The sequence below is a fragment of the Trachemys scripta genome, chromosome 5 (genome assembly GCF_013100865.1).
Source record: "Trachemys scripta elegans isolate TJP31775 chromosome 5, CAS_Tse_1.0, whole genome shotgun sequence".
Taxonomy (NCBI): domain Eukaryota; kingdom Metazoa; phylum Chordata; order Testudines; family Emydidae; genus Trachemys; species Trachemys scripta.
The window spans coordinates 56,699,308-56,718,146 of record NC_048302.1 but is presented as its reverse complement, the minus strand read 5'-3'; the positions used below and the strand labels follow the sequence as shown (position 1 = coordinate 56,718,146).

The window sequence follows — 18,839 nt, the reverse complement described above, 5'->3', positions numbered from 1 at the left end:
AGTTGTAAATTACCTAGACTCTTTATTTTGTATGACTTTATAATACTGTGTAGAAATAATTCAGTTGGTATATTGCTAGATGCTAAGTGCGTCAATGATTTGTTTGATTTCTAGCATGCTTTCAAAGTACTATGGAACCAGCAATCATAGAGACCCAAATATTTTTTTTCTTAATATTGTTGAGGAAATAACCATTTTTTTCATTTAATCTTTAATTGTAGGGAATTAATGCTTATTTTTCCTTTTTACAGCCCTTTAACCCCCAATTTATAATACCATTCTTTGATAAAGAACTAGTGTATAACGGACTAGTGTTGCAGAATTGGATAGATTTTGCAGAGCTACACATCAAGATACATGCAGCTGCTATAAAAAGCCAAAGAAACTCAATTGCAATTTTATTGTCCAGTTTGATAGATTTCCTGCCACCTTTGTAGCAGGGAAGCTGTTTGTCACTGTAACCCTCTCTTCCAACAGCTGCACTATGCCTTATAAGCAGCAATGGTTTTTCTAGCATAATTGCACTACATTGGTTTCTTTGCTTCCAGAATTTAAAAGGTGTGGGTAACCTTTTTAAGGCTAAATTTTTGTGTCTTGCTCATGCACTGCCTTGATTTTCATATTATATCTTTGTGCTATTTCTTCAAAGCTGAACATGATTTACCAAAAATTATAGTTTAAACTGAGTCTTACAGTTTGATGAAAATATTCAGGAAAAATTTAGATCAAAACCCAATTTTGTTTCTTCTCAAAGTACATTGAATGTATGAAACCACCCACCTTCTTTATTTTTTCTAGCATAATAGATATGTTAAGTATATCCTAAACTTAAATCTGTCTAGATCTATTACTTTGCAAAAAGGACCAATGGCTTCATGGTTAATAATAAGAAACAAGTAAATAATAGTGGACAAGTTGCCTTCTTGACCTTTCAATTTCCCCAAGATTTAAAGAAAATAATGATTTATACAATATAATACACCATGTACTTGAATGTTTTAAAACATTGAAAAGTGTGAACATTTAAGTATTTCAGGTCCTTTGAAATATCTTTTAATTAAAAAAAGTTGTCATGTTACCAAGTAACCAAATTAAAGGTAAATCATTTGGATAAGGAAACATCTTGGAATATTTAATAAAATTAATGAAGTTTGTATTAATGTTATGAATCAATAAGTGTTCAAAAATACTTCCATTTGCAGACTGAAGTTGTATCAGTTTTAATCTGTATATGGAAATGTTTCAGAATACTGTTTACTAATCTGAATAAAAGGGGATTTGATAATCCTAAACAAAATAAACATGTTTTAAAATACTGTTGTTTTTTAATATCTAAGTGATTATTCTCCACCCAAATAATTTTAATTGGTATAGATAAGAAGCTGAATAAATAATTTGGATATTTCCTCTTTTTGTGCCCTAAAAAAGGGATAATCCCCTTCAAGAAGAGAAAAAACTGATTGTACCACATAGTGAATTTGATGTACATAGAATTAAGCTGAATTATGTAGCTGGCATGGCAGTGGCAGGTACAGAAAAACTGGAGACACAGATCAGCAGAAATGATTAGGTATTGGAGTAATAGATTTATGTAGGAAGATTAAAAAAGCTCAATATGTAGGGGAGGAAGCATCGTCTAGTGGAATGAGCAGGGGGTTGGATGCCAGGACCTCCTAAATTTCAATTCCAGTACTGCCCCTGAGTTACTATGAGGTCTTCGGCTAGTTGCTTAAAATATGAGTTGCTTAATGTTTTCCCATCTCTAAAATGAGAATAATATTTAGCTACCTGACAGAGATGTGCTGAGGAATAGTTAGCTTGTACAATAACTTGATCTAAAATGCCTCTTAACACCTCAGCAAGGACTCAGTGATTCATAACTGTTTACAAACAATGTAATTGTGTAAAATGGAGGATGAGGATTTTTTTAGGGTAATGCTAAGGGTATATGGGAGGCCAAGTAGGAACAATGGTATGCAGTTAAAAAAAACAGACTGTTTAGGCTGAATATTGGAGTAGGGGAATGAGTGTATAAAGACTCCATAAACATAAGATACTTCAACTTTCCTTAGAAAGGTGTATAAGGATTATCTGATATTTTAATACTATTAATATCTGTTACATAAATGGTTCTTCAGCTCTTCTATTCATGAGGGAGAACCGCTGCTACCTACCTAGCACCACTGGCATACCTCTCAATCTGCCAGGGCCCACAAATGGGCCACAATGTGTGACAAAGGCCAAACATGAGGGGGGAAGACTAATTCATGCAGCAAATTTAAAATGTGGGATTAATTAATTGAGTGTATCACTTTTTAAAACTTCAGTTTCATGATTCTTCTGATGTAAATAATTTTCAACAACAAAAATTAAGGGGTTGCCAGATTTGTGTGGAATGCAAGTTACTTTTGGGATTAAAATATGGGGCCTCCCTGAAAGTAATGTATGTTCAAAAAGTATGGCTTCTGGCACCTTCCTCCCCCTCTTTCTCAGGTGAGTCCCCTGCTATTCCTGGGTGTGGATGGAGGGGCCCACTTACTATTGACTTCTAAGTGTGATGGGACCTCCAGCCTCAGCAGGAGGGAATGGGAAGCAGGAGTACAAACCACTCAGGAGAGCCCTTTGACAAGCAGCATCCATGGTGGGTGGGGAACGCTGTGCCTCATTGCATATATTCTAATCACTGCATTTGGGGAAAAGGGATGTCATGGTCAAAGTTGCAGGAAAAGATTTTTGGATGTAGAAAGTTAGACTGAAAAGGGCAGGGAGGAGGGCCCCTCTGCTGGGCTGTATTTCTCCAGCTTAGGGCTTTTTCTCCTGTCAACACTGGTTCTCCACTTGTAAGGTAACTCCCTTCTCTTCATGTGTCAGTATATTTATGCTGTATTTTTCACTCCATACATCTGAAGAAATGGATTTTTTACCCATGGAAGCTTATGCCCAAATAAATCTGCTAGTCTTTAAGGTGCCACTGAACTCCTCCTTGTTTTTGTGGATACAGACTAACACAGCTACCCCTCTGATACTCCAGAATCGTAGCATCTCTCTCTCTCTCTCTCTCTCTGATGGGGCAGTCAGTGCCTTTCTGCTCTGGCTGGTCCAGCAGTCAGAAAGGTTTCCACTCACTCTAGAAAACTGACCCTTTTAAGGTCCTCTATATCCCTTCAGCTTCTCAGGGTATGTCTACGCTATGGACACTATACTGATATAGCTATTTTGGTAAAGCCCAATACTGTAGATGCACTATAACTGAGAGCAGTTTTTCCACCACTTCCCCAAATGACATTAGCTACATTGACATAGTTGTGTCTTCAGCTGAAGTTTTGTCAGCCTTGTCTATATGTTGGAAGTGAGGTTTTTTGTACTCCTGACCAACATCATAATGCCAATATAATTTCTGAGTGTAGACGAAGCCTCTTCCTCTTTGTTTGTAAAACCCTGCTTTGTCACTTCTCTCTCTGTTTCCTCCTTTTCACGCATTTAAAACTTATCTGTGTGGAGAAAAGCTGGAGGAGAAACTGGTTTCACCTAGGATGTAGACGTTTTGTTCTGTTCTGGTAAGATCTATTCTGGTGGTGATGATTTTTAATGACCATTCCTGTTCAGAGACAGACTCTCAAGCACCACTCCATCTGCGTAGCACAAGCAGAATGAGACAAAAGAACAGTGAAGATCATCATAAGGATTTAAACATACAATTCCTAATCCAAAACAGAATTCATAAATTGTATGTAGATACATTTCCCAAATCACCAGAATAGCCAACATACAAATTTAACTTCTATTTAAATGAAGACTTTTATTAGTCAATAGTGACTGATATTTGCCATTCAGAATAACTCTGTCTTATAAGTCATTTGCATTTTGATAGTAAACATAAGAGAAAATTAGTTTAGAATATAGTTTTTCCCTTTGTAAGAAGCTTGGTGGGGATATGGCAAAATGTGTTCTTTGGAGGAAGGTTGTGTGGAGGTATTAATGTATATACAAAAAAAAGAACAGGAGTACTTGTGGCACTTTAGAGACTAACAAATTTATTAGAGCATAAGCTTTCGTGGACTACTGCCCACTTCTTCGGAAAGCTTATGCTCTAATAAATTTGTTAGTCTCTAAAGCTTTCGTGGACTACTGCCCACTTCTTCGGAAAGCTTATGCTCTAATAAATTTGTTAGTCTCTAAAGTGCCACAAGTACTCCTGTTCTTCTTTTTGCGGATACAGACTAACACGGCTGCTACTCTGAAACCTGTCATTAATGTATATAGTACCTCTGTCCATTTTCTCTGACTGATTCATGAAGTGGGATTGGTATTGGCAGGTATTGGTGCCTCCAGTCAAAGTTGATTTGTTTCTTGCTTGGAGTGGAGAGTTTCCAGGCCTCAGCTGTTAGGAGGGAGAAAAAACAGGTCAATAAAGCTCTGAGTAAAAATGGTAACATATACTGGAATTATGAACAGTTTATTGATGAGGTTAGCAGCATAGGAACTAGTTTACAATTAACCTTGCTATGGACAACAGTACTGTTGCTGGCTGGCCGGCCAACCAGTTACCCATGCCATCTCCCTCCACTCCACAAAAATACACACACACACACACACACACACACACACACACACACACACACACACACACACACACACACACACACACACACACACATATATATGTGGGGGGGGGGAGGGCGGGCTAGGGGGCGTGGAACCTAGACTAAATCTTCTCACACAGCTAAAATGCCTCTTTTACATGTTAGTCATCTTAACCTTTTTGCATGCTGCATGCTAATCTTCTTGTCTGGCAATTAGTGAATGTTGAATGTCAAATTAAGTTAAAATTAATGGCAGAGGAGAATGTTGTAGTTATTAGCTTACAAGTGTCTTTAACTAGTAGTGCATAGATGTGGTTTCCAAATGGCTATGGATTAACCATCAAATGATTGTGAAGATTAATGACTGGCCTTTTAGCTCGCTAATTTAGAACAATTTCTGGTAATTAATTGTGAATTATCAGCTTTACAGTTGCAGATGCTTTAAGAAAAATAAAAAAAATGACTGAAGACAGGTGAATTTAAGTTTTTCAGCTGGCATTTAGCTTTCATATTGTTACAAGTTTACATGAGCTAGTATTTATATCTTAAAGTTAAGTTAGCTCTGTGCTAGTCACATTTGAAAAAGAATCTGGTGGCTTCTATTCGAGTGTACATTTTGTTAATTGTTGCTTTCATTAATCCTAACCCTGGCTTTTTAATGTTATCTTTTACAACACTCACAGTCTGCTTTGTGAAAAGCGTTTAATAAATTCAGTGTCATGGAATATTTGTTTAGAAAAAAGTTGTTCTTGCCTTTCACATTTAACAGGATTGTGCCATATGTAGAGTCCGTGTTAATTAAGCTAATTTGCAAATTAAAGTAGCAAAAACACATTTAGGTAGGCTTGCTACAATGTTGGTCTTTGCAAAGCAGCATTTTATATTTTTTTAATATATAAAGAAAACCCTTAATTTGAAATGCTGCTTTGTAAAGTCCCACACTGTAGTGAGCTTGCTTAAATTTGTCTTTTTGTTATTTTAATTTGCAAATTTATTAAAAAAAAATTTAATCTTGATTTGAAATTTTTATGATAGAAAGAAGGCTGCTTAAATTGCATCCATTTATTTTTAAAAAGCCTTCTTTACCCTCCCTGTTACTGTATGTGTATGCTTTCTAGCTTACTTTAATAGTATGACTCGCCTTTCATTTTTCTGTGTCTTGGGTCTGTGTATGTCACCATATTATATCTGGATTTATTTTCCCATAGGATTACATGACCAGCATCTAAAAATGGCAATTGTCTGTATTGACCTTCCCTCCCCCACTTTTTGCAGCACACAATAGCAATCTGGAAAGCAATTTCATTAGTTTAATTTCCAAAATACTTTAGCAAATCACTTTATATTGGCTTCCAAAACCATCGTCTCTTTGCTGTTTTGGATAAGAAAACCACAACTGCTAAACTGTACTGCATTATTTTTACTATAGAGAATATTTTTAAAATATCACCCTTAATGAGGTAACGAATAACATGCAGCTACTGTGCAGTGCCTCTGTAAATCAAACAGCTCAGGAGTTGGTGTCCCTATTTCTCAACAATCTTAGATAGGTGAAGAAATGTACAGTACTTAAGCTTATTCTTACTGATTTTGTAACTGATGTGCGTCAAACACATACAAATTAACACTTGACTTCAGTACAGAACACGTGTATTAATAGGGTTGTTAACTGTCTAATCGCACAAACCCAAACACTTTTGCCCCGCCTCCTTCTGCAAGCCCCTGCCCCCTCTCGAGGCCCCGCCCCTCTGCTGACTCCAGTCCCCCTCCCTCCATCGCTTGCTATCCCCCACCCTCCCTCCCTTTCATCTAAAAAGTCTTTCTTTAAACTTAAGAAGCCGATTTTGTATTACAAATTATTTACGTAAACCACAACCTCCCACAATATCTGTGTACCATTTTGGAGTCAGAGGTATGAAAGAACATCTTAAATTACTGTCATGAATTTTTTTAGATGTTCTTTCATTTTAGGATTTTTTTTTTAGCAGTTGTGGATTTTTCCTGGGGGGGCATTGGATCCAAGTTTTAACCTGAAATGAAGTTTTACAGCAGAATTAAACTCTTAAAATAGGAATTGGTAATGGAAATTAGATATTAATAAGTGTTGAAAAGTGATGGAGAGGCTAAAGACGTGAGGTAAAAAATCCATAAGAAAGAGAGACAATAAAAAAGAGTTGAAGTATATTAGGAACAAAAGAAATCCTAGCAATGGAATCGGCCCATTACTAGATGGAGATGGTAAAATTGTTAATGCTGGAGAAAAGAAAAGTGTTAAATAAATATTTCTGGTCTGTATTTGCAAAGAAATAAGATGATGTAATCGTATCATATAAGGATGGTGTAATCGTATCATATAGTCCATTAGTAACTAAGGAGGATGTTAAACAACAAGTACTAGGGATGCAATTTTTTAAATAAACATCCAAGAGTCCTTACAGAGCTGCTTTTTTAACTTGTATATTATGGTAGGGTAGTAGCGGCAGCACAGTTAAGGTTGAATTGCAACCTTGCAGTTTGGATACTACTGTTGTTCAGTTGCCTCTGAATCTACTTTGTAGAAGAATCAGTCTTCTAATTTTGAGTTCTAATATTCTTGATAATCCTTTGTTTTTAGGTAACGTTTGAAATGCATAAAGAGAGCCTTTCCCAAATGTACCGGGATTACCAAAGGAAAGGCGGTGAAGGAAGTGGAACAGTTCCTTTCACCCCTGTTAGAACTATCTCAGGAGTTAGCAGAGAAGCTGAATTCGCAAGGAGGCAACAGCAGGTGGAGGTGAAAGAAGCTGCTGCTTCTGCATCTGTTGGGGCTGATAGCATGGAGCACAGTGCTCAGAAAAATGAGATAAAAGCCTCATCTGAAAGTGAGCTACAAAGTCATTCACCATCTAATGAAGGGAAGAAATCTGAGGGAGAAAATGGTCAGAGATCACCTGACTTAAACAGAGCAGCTTGCTTAGAATTTCCTTCACAGACAGAAGCAGTAAAACCAGGGGATTCAGAAATCACTTTTGGAATTGCTGAAGCAATTGCAGATTCTCTGAGTAAAGAACTTGTGGAAGAAACAGCAGCTACTGATGGGGCTTCTCTAACTGCACAAACGGTTTTAGAAGGGGAGACACCTGAAAGCCCAGAAATGCTGGAAGAATTTTCACCAGAGGTGGAAGATGACTTTGTTGATTTAAAAGAGGAAAGCAATCTGCCTTTACCTTCAGAAGAGTTGGTACTAAAACCCAGTGAAGAGAATAGCTCACCTGAAAGTGAAAGCCAAATAACAATAGCAACGAAAGAGGAAACTGTTGTTGAGGAACCTGAGTCAGTACTTTTAGAATCCAAAAGTGCTGAAATCTTGAATGAGACAAGAGAAGAATTGGCTTCCTTATCAGAAACAGTGACCGCTGAAGTCCAAGAGGAGACAAGTCAACTAAATTCAGAAGTGAGTGAGAAGTTAAAGGAATTAAAAACTGATATCAGTGAAACCAAAGCAACTGGAGAAGATGCAAACACACATACTTCAGAAGCTTCTGTGGCCTCAGAGAAAAGAATTGCCAAGCTTGATGTTTCCAGTGTTGCATCAGACACACAGAGACTGGAACTAAAACCCAGCACAAGCCTGGAAGCAACTCAGCCTCTTAGACCCCTACCTGAGGTAACTTTTATATACCTCCCTTATGCCAAATTAAAACTATACCTAAAATAATAGGTCAGACTGATTAGTTTGATATTTATAAGAAAAACCAAAACTCTTTTCCAACAGTACAGTTTGAGAAATTAGTGAAATTCTGTAAAGTTCATAGGATTTTTGTAGGCTCCTGAAGAAGCACTTTGCTGACCTCAGGAGTCAAATAGCTAAAACGTTAATCGATTTGTGTCATCTGTAGTCTCTACATTGAAGAATCAAAAGTAGCATTGTAGAGTCTGAGGTTTCACCTTGAATTCCCTCTATTTTTCCACTGAACTTCCTTCTTATTTCCTCCATCCCCTTAAGCCTTTCTATCTCTCTCAATCCTCAGAGATCTCTTGTAGTTACAATCCATCAGTCAGAAAAGAGCTAGCCTGAATTCCCTTCAGAGTCTAATGAAAGTTGTAGAAGCCATTTTTAGCTAACTGCTACTAATGTACATCAGTTGAGAACTCATTCATTATCACTTTAAAGTATCAACATAAGGATGTGTTTTTAGTAAATTTTAACTCAGAATTGGGCTTATGTTTTTGCCCTTACTGCAATGCTTACTGCAATGCTCCTTCAGACTTCTGCTTCCAGTTCAGTGATACTGATCATGGTTAAACATTGATGTAGCTGAGTACTTCCCTCCTGCAGAGACACCTGCCAATCGATGCCCTTCATCCTACAACATTCTTCCTCAAAGGAGGGAGATCACTGTCAGCAGCAACATATTCTCCCCATGTGGTAAGGTCTAGTTGCTGCTTATTTTTGTCTAGACTGGCAGAGATGGTGGTGCAGTTGTATTGTAGTTTGTAGGTTTGGTATAATCCATCAGTAGTGGCCCTGCAATTGTATTGGTTTAATTTTTAAATGTATGTGCATTTGTAAGTTTATGTAATGTCTAAGCTTACAGACCTATTAAATCCAAAGTGAAACTTTTTCAGTAAACACTGCTGAAATTGAATTTTTGTTACTTGGAACCTGCCTATATTTTATGCAAACAGATATCAAGGCAGGAAGATTCATCAGGACAAGACTTGGCTGCTGCATCTGATGGGCAGAGAAGAGATTCCAGGTCGACTATGTTTCGTATTCCTGAATTTAAGTGGTCCCAGATGCATCAACGTTTGCTCACAGATTTACTCTTTTCAATAGAAACAGATATACAGATGTGGAGAAGGTAAATCTGTGCTTTGTAGGAAATCATATTTGCTAGCATTGCACTGTAACAGAAATCTAAGATGTTATTGAAATCTAATGTCACTGGTTAATTTGTTTATATTTGTTTATATATTTCAAATCTATTATTAAAGTATGAATTAGTTATTTTGGGGTCTATAGCAGGGTCTTCTCAGAATTATTGATTACCAGTCTTCAGGAATGTTTAAAGATGTGTGTATTGGTTGAAGGGTTACATATACATTCTGGATTAAATGTTGGCCCCATTAAAGTCAATGGGAGTTTTGCTATTTACTTCAATGGAACCATGGTCCCAATCTCTGAATAGACATCTAGCAATATACATCATCTTAAGAGCATTCACAATGTGGAAGCCAGAAATATATTATTTCTTTAAAGAAACTTCCCCTAAAATTAAAACCAGCCAGTGCTTTGACATAAGCAAACAGGTGCCGCTCTGTACTTCAGTATGTTTCTATGGAGCTGAAGAAATTATGTTGTCCTACGTGTGTTAAAAACAAAATATTGTAACCAAAATCTGCAAAATATCAATCAGTTGTAGCACTGAAGGAAAAATTGGGGCTAGTTGTGCCACTGGTATTTCAGTGTGTTTATAGTGCTATTTTTTATCAGTATGAGATAGTGAAGGTAAAAATTGATTCTGACTACCACATAGATATGCTAGCCCGCTAAGAAGATACAAATGACCTATGTAAAAAAAGGAAAAAACCTAAACAAGTTACAGGTGCATAAAATTTACCTTGAGATTTAGATGAAACTTTTGTTTGCCTTTAGAACTGAAGTTTTAAGACATGACTAAAGTATGTATTTAATACAGCACCAGGTTTACTCAAGATATTGTGGATAATTTAGGACTGTGTTGAAAATCTATTTTCTGTGTTTTAACAGTAACTAGGTTTTTGTGGTATTGTATTAATTTCTTTGCTTTAACATTGTAATGTGGTGGACTTGGTTAATATTAACTTTGTTCTTCCAAAGCCTTGAGTTCAAATCTAGTTAATATCCCCAGAGAAACTTTATTTTATTGATTTATACAGTGCTTTTTGTTGTACCAGATGATCACAGACTTGTCTATAATGAATAATTAATTATTCACATGACTATTCACAACACACTTGGACCCAGTTACTAGGGTATGCTCTGGAGAGGATTAGGAGCAAAAGGAAAGGCAATTTGAGGGCAAGATTTAGGTTCCGTTGATTGAGCCTTGTGAGGATGCTTATATGAAGTTTTTGGCTGCATTGATATCAGTTTATGTGCATTTGAAGGAACTTAATAAACTTGCTAAAAACACAAAAAATAGACTTCTATTCTGAATGCTTTCCCACCCTCTTACTTTTTTTGGACAGCCATTCTACAAAGACTGTGATGGACTTTGTGAACAGCAGTGACAATGTCATCTTTGTACACAACACAATTCACCTCATCTCTCAAGTTATGGACAACATGATCATGGCTTGCGGTGGTATATTGCCATTGCTTTCTGCTGCTACATCTGCTACAGTAAGAAATTCATTTTCTATTGCAAAAATGATTACTTGTGGGAGTGGGCGGGCCTTTCTTCATATAGTACATTAATAGGAATATCTGTCCTCTTGAGAGAGCATGGATCTATATGGGCTGTTCCCTTAAGAGGAATTTAGGCTCCTGCTGTCATTACCTGAAGAAGGGGAAGAGCCATCTAGGACTTGGGGCCCCAGTGTAGCCTGGAATATTATGTGGTTATTCTGTCTGCATTCTTCCAGTTAAATTCTTCAGCCTGAAGTATGACTAATTATTTTGGCAATGAGCAATAATGGACTTTTTACAAACCTGTTTTCTTCATGGAATTTTTAGTTAAGAGTGATCTTTTCTATAGAAATACATGTTTTCAACTTTTCCCTCTCATAGCATGAATTAGAGAATATAGAGCCAACTCAAGGACTTTCAATAGAAGCTTCGGTAACATTTCTTCAGAGATTAATCAGCCTTGTGGATGTGTTAATTTTTGCAAGCTCTCTTGGCTTCACTGAAATTGAGTCTGAGAAAAATATGTCATCTGGAGGAATTCTGAGACAATGCCTTCGACTGGGTAAGCAAGTAAAAGTGCTTAATGAAGGAAAATGAATTTCTTCAAAATAACGTTAACTACCATTTAACTTTGTTTTTATATATTTAAGGAGAATAGTTTGATGTTTATCATCAGGGCCGGCTCTAGGATTTTTGCTGCCCAAAGCAAAAACAATTTCCCCCCCCACCCTCCGGTTCTTTAATTACCCGGCCCCGCCTCAACTCCGCTCCTTCCCCAAATCCCCAGCCCTGCCTCCTCCCCCCAGGCTCTCAAGCCTAGGAGGGAGGGAGGGGGAGAAGCGGTGCCTGCGCCGCGGCCACTTGGAGTCTCCCCCACCTCCCAGGTTTGAGAGCCTGGGAGGGAGGGGGAGACTCCGAGTGGCTGCGGCGCGGGCGCCACTTCTCCCCCTCCCTCCAAGGCTCTCAAGTCTGGGAGGGAGGGGGAGCAGCGGCACACGAAACAGCTGTTTCGCACGCCGCGGCCGCTTGAGAGCCTGGGAGGGAGGGGGAGCAGCGGTGCGCGAATCAGCTGTTTCGCGCGCTGTGGCATCAGCAGCGGAGGTGAGCTAGGGCAGCCGGGGCACATTTTTAGGGACGGCATTCTGGCGCCGGCCATGCCGCCCCTAAAAACGTGCCGCCCCAAGCACCAGCTTGTTTTGCTGGTGCCTAGAGCCGGCCCTGTTTATCATACTTCACTTAACCAAATATGTCTCACTTTCTGGCTATTAGATTTGAAGTTTTCTTACTTTTCAGTGACTTTTTTCATATGTTGTGTTTATTTACTTGAAGTTTGCCCTATAATAGACTTCTCCTTCCTACTCAAATAATACATACAAGCCTTTATTATTCTGTATTTAAGTAAAATTGCTATGAATGTGATTAAGTATTGGTAGGCACAGTGAGCTGAAATCCATATTTGGTGCATATTTTCATTTTGTCTATAGAGACATCTGTGTATTGAAAATGCACCCCAAATAATTGGGATTAAAAATACAAGGTTTCAGGACAATGTCATCTTTAGCATATATAATGAAAATTCATCTTTAGATAAAATTCTGAGGGGAAGAAAGCTTTAAGAAGGGTTAACATTTTGTTAAAAATGATTCGGGAGATGGTGTAGACTGAGATAACTAGAAATGCAAATTTAAAATGAGTGTAATTCAAACTATTGCATCATTGTATACTAGCCCCAGTGCATCCAGTATTATACATAGAGTCCTGTGCAGATACAAAATTTGCATCCGCATCCGATCTATGATCTCCAATCATGGTTCATGGATATAAAGCGGATATCCGCAGATTTTCAGGGCTCTAATTATACAGTATTTGTATAGAGTTGAATTGAACAGAAACAGTCTGAATACCCTGATCAGCCAGATGCCCTGATTGCCCCTGAGAGGCATCACCAGACCTGCTCTTATGCCCAGCAGCAGTACAGGGTCAGTGGCTGCTCAAGGTTTATGCCCTCAGCAATGATCACTCCTGTGCCTGCCTTCTTTCCTGCCTTTTTTTCTGTCCTGCTCCAGCTTTCCTTCTTTGCCTGCTTCCTGACTCCGGCTCTGACCCTTGGCTTTACTGCAGGTTCCTGACTCCGGCTCCAACTGCTAAGCACGATGACTGCCACTGCCCCGACTACTAGGCCTGACTGTCCATGCCGTAGTTCATGACAGCCAGCTTGTTCTTTTCCTAACAATTAAATCATGAGACAAGTGCAACAGGGCAAACCGAGAAGTAAATTATTAGAGTTGTGTACTTCCTTTTTTGAAAATAATGAGAAGATTAAAACAAAAAAATCAGTTAAAAAAAGACTAGAGGAGGAATAGGCTTAGTCTGAGAGCAACAAAATAGTAAATATTAGTTTTTCTCCTTTTTGTACGTCACACTAATGTATCATTTTTATTTTTCTTCAGTGTTAGTATGCAAAAGAAATTTAGCTCATTTGTGTATTCAGTTGTGATAATGAAAATGTTTCAAAGAGAAAATCAGAATGTGAGGACTCAGCAATGCTAACAAATCCTCTTGGATGTATAAATATTTATATGTGAAATATGAATTCTAATAATTTAATTATTCTGATTTTTACTATGATTTATGTATCTCTTAAGCTTTGTTTTTGGGCAATTTAGAAAGTAGAAAATATTTTTCTCTTATTTGTTTACTTAATCTTTTAATTTTTAATGTAAACTCAAGCATGTTGTATTCCTTGCAGTGATGCACCAATAATATAAAATTATTTCCCATTATAACATATAACATATACTTTCCTTTAAGTGTGTGCAGTGGCAGTAAGAAATTGTTTGGAGTGCCAGCAGCATGCACAAATGAAACCTATTGGAGAAACTGTAAGGAGTCAGAAAACAATGCAGAGCCTAATAGGAACAGGGAAGTCTGCAGCAAAGGCAAGTATATGACACCGTTAAGTAAGGCAAACATTAATACTGCAATTAATGTGTATCAATGGCTAAGTCCCTATGTTTTTTGTTCCATTAACATGTAGCAGAAAATAAATGTAGGATCAAATAATGTGAATATTAAATCTTACAGTAATTGTTCCAAACTGTAAATATAACATTTAAATATATAAACATTGGAATCTTCCCCAATTGAAAAAAGTCTGAATCCAGGTTCCCCTAGCCATATTTCTTTTAATATGGAATCTGTATTGATCACTGTGCCCTATGTACCATAAGTTTGATGTGTGTTGATGAATAGTCTTCAGGAGAGTCATGTTCATAGAATCTTAGGACTGGACGGAACCTCAAGAGGTCATCTAGTCCAGTCCCCTGCACTCATGGCAGGACTAAGTATTATCTAGACCATTCCTGACAAATGTTTGTCTAACCTGCTCTTAAAAATCTCCAATGATGGAGATTCCACAACTTCCCTCAGCAATTTATTCCAGTGCTTAACCACCCTGATAGTTAGGAACTTTTTCCTAATGTTCAACCTAAACCTCCCTTGCTGCAATTTAAGCCCATTGCTTCTTGTCCTATCCTCAGAGGTTAAGAACAATAATTCTTCTCTCTCCTCCTTGTAACAATCTTTTGTGTACTCAAAAACTATTGTCATATCCCCTCTGTCTTCTCTTTTCCAGGCTAAACAAACCCAATTTTTTCAATCTTCCCTCATAGTTCATGTTTTCTAGACCTTTAATAATTTTTGTTGCTCTTCTCTGGACTTTCTCCAATTTGTCCACATCTTTCCTAAATGTGGTGCCGAGAACTGGACACACTACTCCAGTTGAGACCTAATCAGTGCGGAGCAGAGAGGAAGAATTACTTCTTGTGTCTTGCTTACAACACTCCTGCTTATACATAACAGAATGATGTTTGCTTTTTTTTCCCAACAGTGTTACACTGTTGACTCATATTTAGCTTGTGATCCACTATGACCTCCAGATTCCTTTCCGCAATTCTCCTTCCTAGGCAGTCATTTCCCATTTTGTATGTGTGCAACTGATTGTTCCTTCCTAAATAGAGTACTTTGCATTTGTTCTTATTGAATTTCATCCTATTTAGTTCAGACCATTTCTCCAGTTTGTCCAGATCATTTTGAATTTTAATCCTATCCTCCAAAGCACTTGCAACCTCTCCCAGCTTGGTATCGTCCGCAAACTTTATAAGTGTACTCTCTATGCCATTTATCTAAATCATTGATGAAGATATTAAATAGACCCAGACCCAGAACTGATCCCTGTTATGCCTTCCAGCATGACCGTGAACAACTGATAACTACTCTCTGGGAACGGTTTTCCAACCAGTTTTGCATCTACCTTATAGTAGCTCCATCTAGGTTACATCTCCCTAGTTTGTATGTTGTTCTTATATTTGTTCTGTTTCTTTAAAATAAAAGCTATGAAACTGGTATTGTAGTACTACATATCCTACAGTTTGTGTTTCCTGGTGTGGTACTTTTATAAACAAGTGACAGAATTGGTTTCTCTTGAATAGAGTCCAGTTGACATTGTGACTGGTGGAATTTCTCCAATACGAGACCTTGACAGACTTCTGCAGGATATGGATATTAACCGGCTTCGAGCAGTAGTGTTCAGAGATATAGTGAGTTGTGAAAAACCTTATAGTTGTTTTGTTGCTAAGTTTTTCTTGGTATTTTTCTGAATGCTGTGCTGCTGCTACGTGCTAGGCAGCTGTCTATTGTTCTGTTATCTAACAGGGTTCATAAATGACTCATGAAATTCTGTGGCCTGTCTGGGAGAAATACAGAACAAGGTTTTGAGGTCAGATGGAGGGGCATGTGCACATGTACGTGCGGTACAATCTCTGTCCCTGTGGGGCATGAACTTGTTGAAATCTTCCGGAGTATGAATCTCTGGAATTCTGCTTTCTTTATAAATGTTGTGTTCACTTACACACACACACACACACACACACACACACACACACACACACACACAAACTATGTGTACATGTGTGCACACAGGCAAATATGTTAACACATGCATTTCTTGTAAAGTGTTACTGGAAACTAAAATAAAAACAAATCTCATTTCTTTTTAAAATTGGGCACAATCGAATCTGTATTTCTGTAATGACAATAGGGCTTTAAATTAGAAAGCCATATTCACTTCTGCTGCAGCTCCAGTTGTGGAGTTAAACTGGGATATTTGGCGAGTTTCTTGGAAATAATTCATAAACATTTTCCTCCTTTGCTAAATAAACACAACTTGGCTGCAGTTTACAGTAAGTGGCATTAATATCTTTGAGACAATATCTTTTCCTGGACCAACTTCTGTTGGCGGAACGTCTGGAATTGCAGAAGAGCTCTTTGTAGCTCGAAAGCTTCTCTCTTCCACTAGCAAGCTGGTCCAGTAAAAGATTACCTCACTCAACTTGTATGTCTCATATCCTGGGATCAACATGGCTACAACATAGCAAATACTAATAGCTTTGTAAATATGTGATAAAGTGCTGTGTGTGTCTGTGTGTGTGTGTCTGTGTGTGTGTATAATATATATTTGGTGTAGTAATTTGATATTATCAGCTTGAGCATTTATGCAATATTAGGTCTAGTCAACCTGAGGCTTAAACATTCATAGAAAAAAACAGAGTTTTGGTCACAATTGTATGTCCCCCAATTTTATAAACTGGGTGAATAGTGACTAGAAAACATTGTTCTTCCAGTGCTACACGTTAGTTTAGATAATAAAATATCAAGTAAGATGCAACTTTGTCAAAATTTAGGAAACCTAAACTAGAGCAATAGATTCTTTGAGATGGTTTATATCCTTGGTCTAAGCATGATTAATTAATGGATTGATTCTGCAACAGTGGTTTGTAGGTATAAATTCTTGTAAGTCAATTTCGTCCATGAGGTTTCAGTATAACATTTATTTACTTATTTCTATTTCTGGTAGACCATGGGCTACCATATGAAGGGAATATCGCACTGTTTAAATTGTAATGGAAAAATAAATGTTGTTCTTCACAGGAGGATAGTAAACAGGCTCAGTTCTTGGCCTTGGCTGTAGTATATTTTATCTCAGTCCTTATGGTGTCAAAATACAGAGACATACTGGAACCCCAGAATGAACGGAGGCAACCTCATCATAGCCAGTCATTCAAGGGAACAGAGAATGGAAGTAGTGAGGCAACATCTACAGGTTAGTGACACAAGTGGGTACATGATTACACATCACATGTCACTTCTTATGACTTACAGTGCTTTATAGGAAGATAAATACAACTTTCTTTAAGTATATATAAAATATTTTAGCAGTGTCTTTATCACCTCTTGATAGATCTTAGAAGTAATATGGTTGATGTTGTTCTGTTAACAATGAACTTGAAATAATTTTCCCTTCTTTATTTGGGGGTAACAAGATGTAGAAAACCCATCTGCTACTACTGGTGCTTCAACTCCAGTATCAACAGAAGATTCTGAAAGCTCAGCACCTGTACGAAGAAGAGACTCAGGCATTGGAGAGGAATCAACTTCAGGTCAAGCAAACAATTCAGATGCTGTAGCTGAAGCAGGACCTCAGAGTGCCATTTCAGGTCCAGATGCTATCAGTGAAGTATTATGCACACTTTCTTTAGAAGTCAGTAAACCTCAGGAAAACAGGAGTGAGGCAGGAAATGAGTTGACTGAGAAGACTGTATCTTCTGTACCATCTGCAAAAAATGTCAACGTAAAGGACATTCTCAGAAGCTTGGTTAGCACCCCAGCAGATAGTGCCACAGTGGATCCTACCCTTCTGCCACCAACCTTCCTTGGAACTCTTGGTGATACCGCTGCTGAGCAGCATGTGCAATTCCGTTCCTTTGACAGGTAATATATTTTCTTTATATTTTGTATAAAGAGAACCATTTTGTATTCTTTGCTTAAATGTATAATGTAAGGTACAGAAAAGTTCCGCTGCATAGCAATTTGACACATTCCTGGTTATGTATCTAGTGAACAACCTGCATAATCTCACGTTGTAGTAATATAATGAAATTAAAACCCAGATTTTTAAAGGTATTTAGGTGTTGCTCCACTCAGCATTGGAACGTCTAACTAAGGAGTCTAAGAGTTGGTCTACACTGAAAACATACATTGTCATAGCTGCATCTCTCAGGGGTGTGAAAAATCCACAGCCTGAGCCACATAGCTAGGCTGTCCTGCCCCCTGGTGTAGACAGGGGTAGATCAATGGCAAAATTCTTCCATTGACCTACCTACTGCCTCTTGGGAGGTGGATTAATTACAGCAATGGGAGAACCCCTCCCATCACTATAGTGAGTATCTATGCTGAAGTGCTACAGACATTGTAGCATTTTAAGTGTGGACATAGCCTAAGTCTCATTTTCAAAAGTCAACCTAAATACCTTTTAAAAATCTGGGCCTAATTAACTGATAAGTATTTTATTATTTTATTTGTGTGACTATGGCTGTGACATTGCCATTACCTGAGACGTGTGTTAAAACTGCAGCAAAATGAGGTATTCAGCATGAAGCTATTGGAGTGTGATCTACAAAGCTTTGGTGTAGTTCTGGACTTTGGAAACCCTGTGCAAACACATAATGAGGGAAGTTGAACAATATAATTGACAGCATATTAAATTACTTAAAGTGTCAGACAGGTAAAAGTTGTCTTCAGACCCATGAGTTACAACTGTCTTTAACAAGGATAGTCAGTTTTTTTCACTAATAGCACTGGTTGAGATTGTTTGGATTCTCCATTATTGCAAAACCAGATACGATTAGGTAGTCTGAATATAAATTGTGTTGGTAGATATTAAAAATGAAAACAAGATGGAATACTTGCTAGATTTGTTGGCTAAAGGTGTAAAACAAAAATCACTTGGAACTAAAATTAAATATTGAATCATTTGAACTTGAAAG

The 18,839-nt window shown here is 37.7% G+C and overlaps 1 protein-coding gene across 1 annotated transcript in view; it reads left to right on the top strand.

The window, feature by feature from the left end:
• Positions 1-18,839, top strand: part of LRBA (LPS responsive beige-like anchor protein) — a 567,906-nt gene that overhangs the window by 107,146 nt on the left and 441,921 nt on the right. The window contains exons 23-30 of the mRNA XM_034771513.1: positions 7,198-8,229; positions 9,252-9,427; positions 10,797-10,950; positions 11,338-11,518; positions 13,768-13,895; positions 15,447-15,554; positions 16,945-17,116; positions 17,337-17,784. Of these exons, the coding sequence (XP_034627404.1) occupies positions 7,198-8,229; positions 9,252-9,427; positions 10,797-10,950; positions 11,338-11,518; positions 13,768-13,895; positions 15,447-15,554; positions 16,945-17,116; positions 17,337-17,784 (2,399 nt within the window). The remainder of the gene's footprint in view (positions 1-7,197; positions 8,230-9,251; positions 9,428-10,796; positions 10,951-11,337; positions 11,519-13,767; positions 13,896-15,446; positions 15,555-16,944; positions 17,117-17,336; positions 17,785-18,839) is intronic.